Here is a 14,884-nt window from a genome sequence, read left to right on the forward strand (position 1 = left end):
ATGCCATTCAGCCAAAACACGACAGAGGCAGGCAGACTCACACATGAGAACATAAAGGGCAAGGACAGAACGGGACGAAGGAGAGGACAGAGAAAAAGCTGAAAACACAGCCCCTCCCCAGTCACCACCCCAGCTGTGGAAAGCGCTCTGGAAGAGCATCAACCCAAAAGAAGCGGCATCTTGATCCTTTTGCAAATGTCTCTCTTAAATCTTTTTGGCCTCCAGCCCTTAACAGACATTGGCAGCTTCTATGTGCCTGTCTCTTTCGCAGACATCATAAGCCCCAAGCTGTCCCCCAAGGTCACACGTACCATCCTGTCCTCATCCCCGGCCAACTAAACCTTCCGGCTGTAAAACACTGATTTTTGATGTTTGGTTAGATAAGCAGCCACTCCTGCCGGACTCTCTGCGCTCAGCCACCAGGCTGCCTTCCAGCACCCTCCCTCCGGTCATTTATTCACAGCCAAGCCACTCTCCAAGGCCCTGTGCCCATTTAATCACCCAACACTCTCATCAGGGAAACTGTGGCTTTCTTTAAGAAAATTAATCAGCCCCATCCCTGCTGCCCTGATGACTTGGCATATAAAAGAGCCCTGGTGGACAAAGGGCCAAGCTGGCATGGAAGGGAGGGCAGCCACCAGGGGGATACCACAGTGGGCAGCAGCAGCAGCTGAGCTGAGACACAGACAGACGGACAGGCCGGGACAGATGCCGGCATCCCCAAGGTGTGTCCTCACAACACTGGACCTGCAACGGTCTCAGGTGGAAGATAAACTGAAATAAAACAGAAGGCTTCCGTGAATAACATGGACTCATCCCAAAAGCATGCGTGTGACACCCTCAAGAGACAAAACTGTAGTGAAGAGAACAGCTGGGTGGGTGCTGGGCCCAGAGAGGGAGGGGACTGGTGACTTCCCAGGGCATGGGTGTGGGGTCCTGGAGCGGCGGGCACATGCCATGTTGACTGTGGTGGTGATCCGCAAGATTATTTGTCAGGACTTATCTGACTGTACCCACGAGGGGTAAATATTCTTGTATATAAATGATACTTTAATATGCTTAACTGAAAACACTCCACAGTCCAACTAAGCATGAGACAACAGAACACAAGTCAACAGTCAAAAGAAATGAACAATGCCAGGCATGGTGGCTCACGCCTGTAATCCCATCACTTTGGGAGGCCGAGGTGGGCGGATCACAAGGTTAGGAGTTCCGAGACCAGCCTGACCAACATAGTGAAATCCCATCTCTACTAAAAATACAAAAATTAGTTGGGCATGGTTAAGAAGTGTCTGTAGTCCCAGCTACTTGGGAGGCTGAGGCAGGATAATTGCTTGAACCTGGGAGGTCGAGGTTGCAGTGAGCCGAGATTGCACCACTGCACTCCAGCCTGGGCAACAGAGTAAGACAAAAAAAAAAAAAAAAAAAAAAGAATGACTTATATTACAATGACATGGATGAATCACAAATAATGCTGAGTGAGAGAAGCCAGGCAAAAACCAGTGTAGATGGTCTGATTCCATCTGCACGCATGCACCCAACTATTAAAAACGCAAACTAGTCTACATGGCAGACCAGAGGCTGCCTGAGGAAGGGGGATCACCAAGGCGCCCAAGCAGACTTTTGGGACTGATTAATTTGTTCCCTATGCTGACTCTAGTGGGCGTTACTTGACACGTATGCTCTATCAAAACTGCTGTATCAAACTGAACCTTTATGTGGGGTTTACTAAATGTCAGATAGGCACAATTAAAGCTGCTTTCTGAGAGTAAGGAGAGGAAAGGCTGCAGCCACAGTTCAGCAGCAGATCACAAGCTCTGAGACCACCGCCCCCCGCTTCAGCCAGGCAGCCTCTTCAACTTCATGTAACCCTACGTTTCCCCCAAACACATTTCACAAAGTGACCCCTTTTCATATAAGACTTTTTAATATTCTTAGAACCTGACTTAGAATTCTGACCCAGCACAGACCAACAGAACTATAATGCAAGTCATATAGGGAATTTTTAATTTCCCAGTAACCACATTTTTAGAGTAAAGATTATTCAATCCAACAGATGATTTAGCCCAACAGCATGGACCCTGCTGACCCCTCCTGTCACAGTGGAAGGAGGAGCCCCCCCACACAAAGGACAGCACACCATTTCCTGTTGGCTGCTTCAGAAGGATCCAAAGGAAAACCAATCCCCAGCTGCCAAGTTGAGTCAGAATAGGAAAGAAGGGCAATTAGATCGGGCTGGACAGTTTTTCTAAGTTTCATGAACAAAATCTAAATTCAGCATGACCCAATTAACAGGTCACATATATACCGTGTGTGTATATAACAGAACATGTATCTTTCATAAGCACTATTTCTTAACACATTCATGAATGACATTCTGAACTCTTCTGTAACTAACAGCTTGCAATGTATTCAGCAGTATTTTTTTTTTTTTTAAAGGAAAAGCCTCTTACGGAGACAGAGTTAGGCAAAAAGAATAAAGATTGTTCAATGACTCATGACATTATCCACCATGAGATTATAATGCAGACCCACCTGGACCTGGAGAAGAATGAGAGAAAGGGGGCTTCCTCCTAAAAGGCCAGTGCCTGGCATGGAGGAGCAGAGCGAACTTACCTTGCAGCACTCGGATGAGCCTCTCGCCTGTGGTGATGTTATTCACCAAAACCGCCTGCAAGGAAGATAAATACGCGTGAAACACCCAAACCAACACCGCAGCCTGACAGCCAGATATGATGGAAACCAAGGATGGGGCTGCTGACCCCAACCCAGCGCTGCTGTCAGGGAAGAAGCTGGAGTTCAGCACTCGGGCTGGATCCTTCCATGTCTGCTGCTGAAAAGTAACAGACTGCCCTAGAGATCCGCTCCCCACCATCGCCTCCATCCTGAACAAAAGCAAACAAGTCCGGCTCAGCTCCAGCCCAGGAAACGCTGCTCCTCCAGAAAAGGCCCCAGCTAGGCCTCACTTCCTCCTGCCTGACAGCAGAAGCTCCAGGCACCCAGAGGGCTAATCACTAACCTCACACAGCACCACACAACATTCCATACACCACTTCACACCAAACCACACCACACACACCATCTACCACTTCACACAAAACCGTATCACACACACCATATACCACTTCACACAAAACCACACCACACCACACCATACACCACTTCACACCAAACCACACACCAAACCACACCACATACACCATATACCACTTCACACCAAACCACACCACACACACCATGTACCACTTCACACCAAACCACGTAACACACCATATGCCACTTCACACCAAACCACACCATGTATCACTTCACACCAAACCACGTAACACCACACCATATACCACTTCACACCAAACCACACCACACACCACATACCACTTCACACCAAACCACACACCACACACCACTTCACACCAAACTACATAAAACCACACCACATACACCACACACCACTCCACACCAAACCACACTACCCCATATGACACCACACCATATAGCACTTCACACCAAACTACGTAACACCACACCACACATACTACTCCACACCAAACCACATCACACCTCACCACTCCTCTACACCAGACACACATCACACATACCACACACCATACCACATAACACTCCACATCACACACCATGCCACACCACTCCACACTATGCCACACTATGCCAAACACACCACACTCCACACCAAGCCACACCACACCACATAGTACTTCACACCAAACCACACACTACACACACCACTCCACACCAAACCACATTATACAACACACCACTCTACTCCATATCACACACAACACTCCACACAACACACCACTCCACACCAAACCACACACCATACAACACTTCACACCAAACCATACCACACACACCATATACCACTTCACACCAAACCACATAACACACCATATACCACTTCACACCAAACCATATCACACACACCATATACCATTTCACACAAAACCACACTACATGCCACGTATACCACTTCACACCAAACCATATCACACACACCATATACCATTTCACACAAAACCACACTACATGCCACGTATACCACTTCACACCAAACCACACCACACACTTCACACCAAACCACACCACACACACCATATGCCACTTCACACCAAACCACATAACACACCATATACCACTTCACAACAAACCACACATCATACCATATACCACTTCACACCAAACCACATAACACCACACCACACATACCACTCCACACCAAACCATATCACACCACACCACTCATACCACTCCACACCAAACCACATCACACCACACCACTCCTCTACACCAGACACACATCACACACCACACCACACACACCACATACCACTCCAAACCACACACCATGCCACACCACTCCACACTATGCCACAGTATGCCAAACACACCACACACAACACACCACTTCACACCAAACTAGACACCACACACACCACACACCACTCCACACCAAACCACATTACACCACAACACACCACTCTACTCCATACCACACACAACACTCCACACAACACACCACTCCACACCAAACCAAACCACACACCATGCCACACATACCACACACTCTACACCAAACCACAACGCACCACACACAACACCAAACCACACCATACCACACTATGCACCACTCCCCACACACCATACCACACCACACACACCATGCACCACTCTACAACACTCCACACACCAAACTACCCACATCATGCCACATCACTCCACACCAGACCACATCATACAGCACCACACCACACTACACCGCACCATGCCACATCACTCTACACACTCCACACACCACTCCACACAATACGACACACCACTCCACAACAAACCACACCACTCCACACACCACACACCGAACTACACCACACCATGCCACACTACTACACACCAAACCCCATCACACACCACCACACCACATACCACACCAAACTACACCACACTATGCCACACACCACTCCACACAACAGACACACCACTCCACACAACACGCAACACACCACTCCACAACAAACCATACCACACTACATATCACTCCATACCACTTCACACACTGCTCCACACACCACTCCACACACATACCATGCACCGCTCCACACACACCACACACTGCTCCACACACACATCACACACCACACCACACATACACCACTCCACACCCAAGAGGGCACACAGTGCTCCGCACAACACATCACACACCACACCAAACCACACCACCACAGCACTCCACACCACAGCACTCTACAGCACACCAGCTCACACTGCACAACTCTGCACCACTCCACACCAGCCTAGGTCACTCCCTCCCTCAGAGCTCACACTCTGAATTCCAGGCTGGCTAAAAAACAAAAGGGAATGAGGGGTCACTCCACTAACAAGACCTCTTGATGTACTTGAACTTCTGGCCTTCTCCTGTCCACAGTCTATAAGCTTAGGGGCTAGAGGCGTTCACACACCGTCTCACCACGCTGGGAAAGTCAATAGCAAAGGAGGACAGAAGCCGAGCAGGATCCAGGTAACAACAAAGTGAAAAGAAGAATGAATGTCACGCTCAAGGTAACAGTTGGCCAATACGCCCTGACAAGTCACTTTATGCCAGGAGCTCTTCTAAGCACTCCACATCTACTCACTCATTCACTTTTTTTTTTTTTTTTTTTTTTTTTTTTGTGAGACAGAGTTTTGCTCTATCACCCAGGCTGGGGTGCAATGGTGCCATCTCAGCTCACTGCAATCTCCACCTCCCGGGTTCAAGTGATTCTCCTGCCTCAGCCTCCCAAGTAGCTGGGATTACAGGCGTGCACCACCACACCTGGCTAATTTTTGTATTTTTAGCAGAGGTGGGGTTTTGCCATGTTGGCCAGGCTGGTCTTAAACTTCTGACCTCAAGTAATTTGCCCACCTTGGCCTCCCAAAGTGCTGGGTATACAGGCATAGCCACTGCGCCTGGCCTCATTTACTCTTCTTGACAGTTAGGTGAGGTAGTGGTGTATCATCCCATTTTAGGAACAGGGAAACTAAGCCACAGGCTGCTTAAATGGCTCACAGCCACCCGCCTACTAAGAGGCAAAGCCAAACTCCAGCTCCAACAGGTGTGCTGGAGAGCAAGCTCTTCACAGCTACTTGCCAAGTTTCTATAAACCCAAGTAGGACACCAACGTACTGAGCTGCACCTAATGCTAAAAACAAGCGAAAGCCTAAAAAGGGGAAGAGAATATGAAATATCAGAGTGCACTGCGCAGGTAAACTCCATCTTACAAACACATGCAGCTTGTATGTGTGCCGGGCCACAACGTGAACATTTCTTACTGTGTCATCTTCAATAAAGTTGGCAAACACTCGACGACTTGACATGCTGCCCATAACGTGGAGACACATTTCTGTCCCATCCCTATTAACGGCAGATGACAAGCACAGCACCTCTTCCTCTCCTGTGACCTTTCTGTGCAAACACCCCGTTTTCTCAGGCCTGGGCAGAAACAAGGCTCAGGCAAACAGCAGGCTTTTGGAGTAAGGCGTTTATGAACACAGGGATGCATGCCCACAAATGAAATCGCATCAAACAAATCTGGTGTTTGGGAGCTCTGAGGACATGGAACATTTCCTGGGGAAACAGCAGAGAAGTCACAGTGATAATACCTGCAAAATTCATCCCTCAGGGAAAGATAATCCGAAGGAGTGTGTAAAGATATGCTGTGTGTCAGGGGTTTTTCAGGGAGAGAGATTAGAACATGAAAGGAGGACCCACACAGTAGAAATCGGATTTATGCAGCACCTGCTAGCTACTCTTGGAAAAAGTTTGCAGATGTTCACGTGCAAAGAGAAACGATTACCATGTGATCCCGCAACACCACTTGTGTGTATGTATCCAGAAGCTTTCAAAGCAGGATCCCCAAGAGCTATCTGCACTCTCATGTTCGCTGCAGCTTTACTCACAATTACCAAGAGGTGAAAGCAACCCAAGGGACCGTGGATGAATGTTGATAAGCAAAATGTGGTATATACATACAATGAAATATTATGCCACCTTTACAAATAAGAAAATACTGACACACTACATCATGAATGAATGCAGACATTACACTACATGAAAACATAGGCAAGTCACAGAAGGACAAATGCTGTATGATTCCATTCATATGAAGTACATAATCAAAATCACAAAAACGAAATAGAAAGGTAGCTGTCTAGGAATGGGCAGTGGCGGGGTCGGGGGAATTGGTGTAGCGTGAATAGAGTCCCAGTATTGCAGAATTAAAAATTCTAGACATCTGCTGCACAACAATGTGAATATCCTTCACGTCACTGATCTGTACACTTCAATTTCCACTTGCATCAGTATGAAAACCATGTTTCTTGCAGACATCAGTGTGAGACCAAACAAGGAAAAAAAAAAAAAAAGAACACTTAAATAATTATACAGTGTTTACCACCAGAGCTCATCTCCTGGGTAAATAATATCTTTCGTATCTCCTGAGTAAATAATTTCTATAAAAATTATGGCAATTTGACACATCCTTTTCCATCCATTCCCCTTAGCTCCTCTCCCCCCACAAATCCACATTAGTACTTGCAACTGAGGTTCAGATACTGGTGCAATTGAAATATCTGACGATATTTCTGTCTCCACGTGACTTTATTCTTCCAAAAAATACATTTTTGTTATCTGCCCCCATCTACTTACTTATGCATGGAAAAATACAGCCTCCACTTAGAAAAATAAAAAAAAGGATCATAAAATGCCATCAAGATCTTTTATATACAATTTTATATTTATAGAAAATTTTGTTGAATCATTTTCAGGGAAACTATGAAAATGCTTCTTAGCTTCTTTTGGGGTTCAACATATTACAAAGAATAAAAAACCTGAGTTCCAAAAAATGATTTTCATTTCGAATTAAAAAAAAATTTTATAGACAGACTCTCAGTCTGTTGCCCAGGCTGCAGTGCAGTGGCCCTATCATAGCTTACTGCAGCCTCCAGCTCCTGTCCTCAAGTGATCCTCCTGCCTCAGCCTCCTGCAGCACTGGGATTACAGGAGTGAGCCACAGTGCCCAGCCATAATTCAACAAAATTGTTCTTAAATGAATTATATATTTTACTCTAAACAGCCAGGTTGTTTTCATATTTTGGTGCAGATGGACTTTAGAGGTAGCTGTACTTCCTGGTGTTCATGAGGTATCCCCTAAAAATACAGTTATAAACAAGAAGGGAATAAGTGCCACCAGAAATTAAGCGGAAACTAAACTCAAAGAATCTGGGTAATCGGCCGGGCACGGTAGCTCACATCTATAATACCAGCACTTTGGGAAGCCAAGGCAGGTGGATCATGAGGTCAGAAGTTCGAGACCAGCCTGGCCAACATAGTGAAACCCTGTCTCTACTAAACATACAAAAGTTAGCCAGGCATGGTGGTGCACACCTGTAGTCAGTCCCAGCTACTCAGGAGGCTGAGGCAGAAAAATTGCTTGAACTCAGGAGGCGGAGGTTGCAGTGAGCCAAGATCGCGCCATTACACTCCAGCCTGGGCAAGATCACGCCATTTCACTCCAGACAGAGCAAGACTCTTGTCTCCAAAAAAAAAAAAAAAAAAAAAAAAAAAAAATCTGGGTGAATCACCCATATACACATTTATTGTGACCATTCCATTCTGGGAAACAAGTATATTTTGACCAAACTTTTTCTGTATTAGATTCCTAGAAAAATAAGCTCAATATTTCATAGTAAGTTTTCAAAGCAACAAGTCTACAATAAAGTATCACATTTTGAAAGATGTAAAGACTAATTTAAAAAATACTAATGTTTGATTGGCCGGGTGTGGTGGCTCAAGCCTGTAATCCCAGCACTTTGGGAGGCCGAGGCGGGTGGATCACGAGGTCAAGAGATCGAGACCATCCTGGTCAACATGGTGAAACCCCGTCTCTACTAAAATACAAAAAAAATTAGCTGGGCATGGTGGCGCGTGCCTGTAATCCCAACTACTCAGGAGGCTGAGGCAGGAGAATTGCCTGAACCCAGGAGGCGGAGGTTGCAGTGAGCCGAGATCGCGCCATTGCACTCCAGCCTGGGTAACAAGAGCGAAACTCTGTCTCAAAAAAAAAAAAAAAAATACTAATGTTTGAAATGCTCACTTGGAAGCAGGATGCTGATCACACTGTAAAAAGTAGAAAGTGACTCTTGAAGAAGGTGACATTTTTAACTACTGTATTTGTTTGGTTCATTAAAATAATCTGCTTTAGGGCATGGGTCCACCTTAAATTTCAGCCTTCTTTATAAAGGATCCTTATCCTATCTAATCCATGTCAACCCCCTGCAATCAGATGCCTGGAAAACTTTTTTGTACTGAAATTCCTGTTACTGCTTCACAGTTACTCCTGTTACTGCCTTAGAATGCAAAAGTTAATCTTAGTGACCTAGGAATGACATAAGAATGAAGGGAAGAATATGAAGTATTCATTCATTGGAATCTTTTTACCTCTTACCAATTTCAAAATTGTGCTAACAGAAATAGAGCAGTGCTATTCAACAGAAACAAAATGTGTCGTATATGGAAATTAAAAATTTTCTAATAGCCACATTCAATTAAGTAAAAAGAAACAGGTTGGGCAAAAAATATGAATAGACATCTCCTTAAAGCAGACATACAAATGGCCAATATGTACATGAAAGATGCTCAACCTCATCAGTCATTAATGAAATGCAAATCAAAATGAGAAGATACCACTTCACACCCATCATCATGGCTATAATTTTTTAAAAAGGGGCCAGGTGTGGTGGCTCACGCCTGTAATCTGAGCACTTCAGGAGGCCGAGGTGGGCAGATTACTTGAGGTTAGAAGGTTGAGACCGATCTGGCCAACAAAGGGAAACCCTGTCTCTACTAAAAATACAAAAATTAACCAGGCGTGGTGCACTGCGCGCCTGTAGTCCCAGCTACTTTAGAGGCTGAGGCAGGGGAATCACTTGAACTCAGGAGGTGGAGGTTGCAGTGAGCTGAAATTGTGCAACTGCACTCCTGCCTGGGCAACAGAGCAAGACTCTGTCTCAAAAAAAAAAATAAAATAAGCCAGGCAAGGTGGCTCATACCTGTAAACCCAGCACTTGGGGAGGCCAAGGCAGGCAGATCACCTGAGGTCAGGAGTTTGAGACCAGCTTGGCCAACATAGTGAAACTCTATCTCTACTAAAAATACAAAAATTAGCTGGCTGTGGTGGCAGGCACCTGTAATCCCAGCTACTCAGGAGGCTGGGGCAGGAGAACCGCTTGAACCCGGGATGCAGAGGTTGCAGTGAGCCAAGATCATGCCACTTGCAGTCCAGCCTGAGTGACAAAGCAAGACTCCATGTCAAAAATAAGAAGAAAATAACAAGTATTGACAAGAATGTGGAAAAACTAGGGAAAAACTAGAACCTACAGCTGCTAAGGATGTAAAATAGTGCGATCCCTGTGAAAAAATCTGTCAGTTTCTCAAAAAGTTCAACAAAAACACTGGGTAATACGACCCAATAATCCCACTTGTAGGTGTATACCCAAGAGGAATGAGGACATATCTCCAATCAAAACCCTGTCCACAAATGTTCACAGCAGAATTATTCATTGTTGGAAATGGGTTTATAACGTTGGGAAAAACCCACACTGAGATAATGGATCATTCAGCAAGCCTAGTTTACTTCCTGCAGGAAGGGGGCAACTTGCCAGCAATCTTGCCACGAGAGCACACCTGAACAAAGAAGCCAGGGACATTTATAACCTTCATAAGCTGCTGCAATAGCCCTACTGCTGTGTCCAGTTTCCACTGGCCAGAATGGGACCTCACATTCTATGCTTGACCCAGTTGGCTAAAAACTTGGAAATTTCCTTAATAGATAAGGCGGAAAGAGGACAAGGAAGCAGTAGCTAGTCAGGAGGTGGTCAGGAGGGTCTCCAAGTAAGGAATGGCATGCACCAGGGTTTGCAGCTTGCCCGGTTCTGTTCAGACGTGCCAGAGTGAGTCAAGGTAGCTGACTGAAGATGTGGCTGATTTAGAGAATATTTATACATGGGTATACGTTTATGCTAATAGTGGATAATGGCCATAGAGCAAGAGACTGTAACTCCTTATAATGCAGTCCGAGATAGAAACTTTGAAGAACTTTCCCATCTCTCACATTCATGAAGGCCAAAAGTGGAAACAATCCACATGTCTGTCAACAGGTGAACGGATAAACCAAACATGGTATATTCACATAAGGAAATACCATTCAGCTACAGAAAAGAGGCATTACCAACATGAGCTACATCATGCATGAGGCTTGGAAACACTACACTAAGTGAAAGAAGCCGGACATGAAATAAAGGCCACATCCTGCATGATTCTACCTACAAGATACGTCCAGAATAGGCAGATCTCTAGAGAGAGAAAGTAGATTAGTGCTTGCCAGGGGTTGGGGGGAGAGGGAAACGGGGAGGGACTGCTTAATGGGTACACATTTCTTTCTGAGGTGACAAAAATGTTCTGGTTGAGCACAGTGGCTCACACCTATAATCCCAGCACTTTGGGAGGCCAAGGTGGGTGGATCACTTGAAGTCCGGAGTTCCAGACCAGCCTAGCCAACATAGTAAAACCCTGTCTCTATTATACTAAAAATACAAAAATTAGCCAGGCATGGTGGCACCTATAAATCCCTGTAATCCCAGCTACTCTAGAGGCTGAGGCAGGAGAATCACTTGAACCCGCGAGGCAGAAGTTGCAGTGAGCCGAGATGGCACCACTACACTCCAGTCTGGGCAACAGAGTGAGACTCCATCTCAAAAAAAAAAAAAAAAAAAAAAAAAAGTTGTGGAATTAGTGGTTATAGTTTCACAGCATTGTGAACATACCCAAACCACTGAGATATATGATACATTAAAACACAGCTAAAATAATGAACTGTATGTTATGTGAATTTTATCCCAAAATAAGAAACAGGTGAAAGTCCTATTTTATTTATTTACCCTAATGTATCCCAATTATCACTGCAAGATGTATTCTACATAAAAATTATTAATGAAAAATTTGGCTTTTTTCACAATCTTTGCACTCCAGCATATCTTACACTTGTAGCACGTCCCAGCTGGGACATGCTGAGTGCTCAACAGCCACCTGCAGCTAGGGACAGCAAGTCCCAGAGGAATAAGTAAGTGGGGGGAAAGAGAGACACAGAGAACGGGAGGGAGACAAGGAAAGGGAGGAGAGGGACGGAGAGAGAATGAGAGAGGCACAGAGACTTGCAAATGAGTCATCTATGGTGTCCTGCTAAGATTACACACTCACACACTCATTCACGCACACAAACAAGACGAGCAGTGACTCCCAAATGCTTCATGCCTATAGCCACCACTGAGCCGAACGGCGGGTCACTGGATGCATGTTCCCAGAGAGACAAGGGCACAGAGTAATGAGGAAACCAGTCCAGTTCCCAAGCCCCTACGGATGACATGATTAAGTTTTGTGGGTTATGAAGTTACACTACACAGAAAGGTTGTTGTGACTGACTGAACATTTGACATTAAGGAATTATTGGATGTTTTGCTATGATCATGGTATTGTGGCTATGAGAGAGACAATCCCACCTTTTAGGGCTACGTGCTATAATATTCATGGTTAAAACGGCATGAGTTATCACTGAAGCCTGGCACGGGATGCGTGGGGGCTCATTGGGTCATTCCGTCTACCTTTTCGTGTTTATGGTTTTCCACAAGCAGCCTACACACCGATAAGCACACATAAGCTTGTCACACTGATGATCAAATCTGCAAAGTAAAAATTTTTAAGATCTTAACTTCAAGCCTGGTTTTAGACGAAAAGAAAGGTGAATTAGAAGATGCTGAGATAAGCCTGTTATCTGGAGAAATTGGAGGTAGGTTCAACAACGTTTATTAAGTGCAGGTCTTTGCTGTGCTATTTATCATTTGTAATTTCACTCCTAAAATTAAGCAATTTTCTTATCACAGTGTAGCTCCATCAACAATTATCAGCTATGACAAATGGCCTTTGAAGCTCATTAATAAGGATAAAGAGAGGAAAAAAAAATAGAAACAAGTAACAGAAAAAGAGGGCAACAGAGAAAAGACCAGGATGGGAGAGATTTTCTTGAAGACCTGGTTTGGGGTCAGCTACTAATTTGCTCCTTGACTTTGGACACATCATTTAACCTCTCTGTGCCTCTGTTTCCCCAAATGGAACCTAAACTCATGTGGCCAGCTAAGTTTTATTTAAAAGGGGCACCCCTACAAGCACCTCAAGTGAGACCCCAAAAAATGTGGGCATGGGTCAGAGAGTGAATGAGTGTTATGTACCTAGGTGTGAGTTGAACTGAGTGAGAGAATGCCCACAGGAGGAGCGGAGTGGTTAGCTGAGTGTTTAGGGGCAGAGTCAAATGTCAGCATACATGGTGGGATCCTGGTCAGAGGAGCTGCCCCTCCAGGGCAGGGGACACAGATGGGCAGAAGGGCGGGTCAGACCAGGAGCTTTGGAAGAGTGTGCACATATCAAGTTTAAATGGAAGAGCATGGGGAGATTAAGTGTAACTCTCTACAAAGCTTCAAAAAACACCACTTATCATCTAGTACACACAGGTACCATTGCTACACGCTAAGAATAGCTCCTGCCAACACATCCCTGGGTTATTACACAAAAGGTAACATCCTCCCACCCTGTCCACCTCGCAGCTTGGCGGGAGTGGGAAAGAACCCCACTGGGAGGGTGCGGGATGCTCCCCGGACCCATCCTGAGGTCACCCGGGCATCCGGCTCGGCAGAACAAGGTCCATGAAGTGTGGTGGCCATCACAGAGATAAGCAAGGATCGTGAGAGGGCCTGAACCCAAGACTGGCTCATACCCACCGCCAGCATCTCCTGGACAGGGCACACTGCAGGTGCTCCAGGGAGGGAGGAGGGAGAGAGGAAAGAATGGAAAAGAGAGGGAGAGAAAGGAGGACAGAGGGAGGGGAGGAGGGAGAATGGAAGGGGAGGACGGAGGAAGGGCATGAAAGGGAGAGGAGGAGGGAGACAGGGTCCAGAGGGGAGGAGAGCAAGAGGATGGAGAGAGAAAAAAAGGACAGAGGGAGGGAGGGCTGGAGGGATAGAAGGGAAGAGAAAGGATGCAGGAAGGGGAGGTGGGAAGGAGGAGAGGAGGAGAAGCAACAAGGGAGGCTGCCCTCGCCTCCGAGAACCCACCACACTGCTTCCTTCCGGGGCAGCCCTCCCCTGTGCCTCTAACCCACACAACTTAGGGCCCAAACCTGATGGACAGGGGGAATCCCAGAATGCGCTTTGATGCTTCTCTAGCAGTGGACCAGCACCTGACTTCTTAGTCCCTGCCCCAGGATCTTTCTGAAGGTCTCCTTGCTGCCTGGCTGCCAGGGAATCTGGCTGGCCCTGAAGGAGCTCACACTGTCTGTCCCCTCTGCAGCACCCCCCAGGCTGCCCCTCAACTATTCCTGCTGCTCTCACTCCTGGTCACTGCTTAAGGAGATGGCAGGGGAGGAGCTGATGAGCCCGAGGAGTACCCCACACACTGCCAATGGGGCTTAACCCAGGAGCGGTGGCTTGAAAAGCTCCAGGTCAGTTTTTAGAAGAGGAACACTCAATGACAACATGGCAGCAGCGATCTGGACGTTCGGGGCCTGGTTGTTCTTTTAACCAGCCAGGAAATGCCCTGAGCAAGGGCTGGGGGCCTGGGGCTACAGATTCCCAATCTCAGCGGGCACCCCAGGGCTGAGCCATCTGAGGGCATTGGGGCTTCCATTTCCAAACGGGAATCCTAGCAACTTCTCTGCTCCCACCTGCAGAAGAGACACACTTCCACACATTCTGACTTTGTGCAGACAGGCAAACAGGTGTACACAGA

At 46.3% G+C, this 14,884-nt stretch overlaps 1 protein-coding gene across 1 annotated transcript in view; it reads right to left on the bottom strand.

Moving 5' to 3' along the window:
• GOLM1 (golgi membrane protein 1) overlaps positions 1-14,884 on the bottom strand; it is a 53,226-nt gene that overhangs the window by 21,766 nt on the left and 16,576 nt on the right. Inside the window, exon 3 of the mRNA XM_039475130.2 lies at positions 2,617-2,671. Within this exon, the coding sequence (XP_039331064.1) occupies positions 2,617-2,671 (55 nt within the window). The remainder of the gene's footprint in view (positions 1-2,616; positions 2,672-14,884) is intronic.

Source organism: Saimiri boliviensis, chromosome 2 (genome assembly GCF_048565385.1).
Source record: "Saimiri boliviensis isolate mSaiBol1 chromosome 2, mSaiBol1.pri, whole genome shotgun sequence".
In the NCBI taxonomy this organism is placed as follows: Eukaryota; Metazoa; Chordata; class Mammalia; order Primates; family Cebidae; genus Saimiri; species Saimiri boliviensis.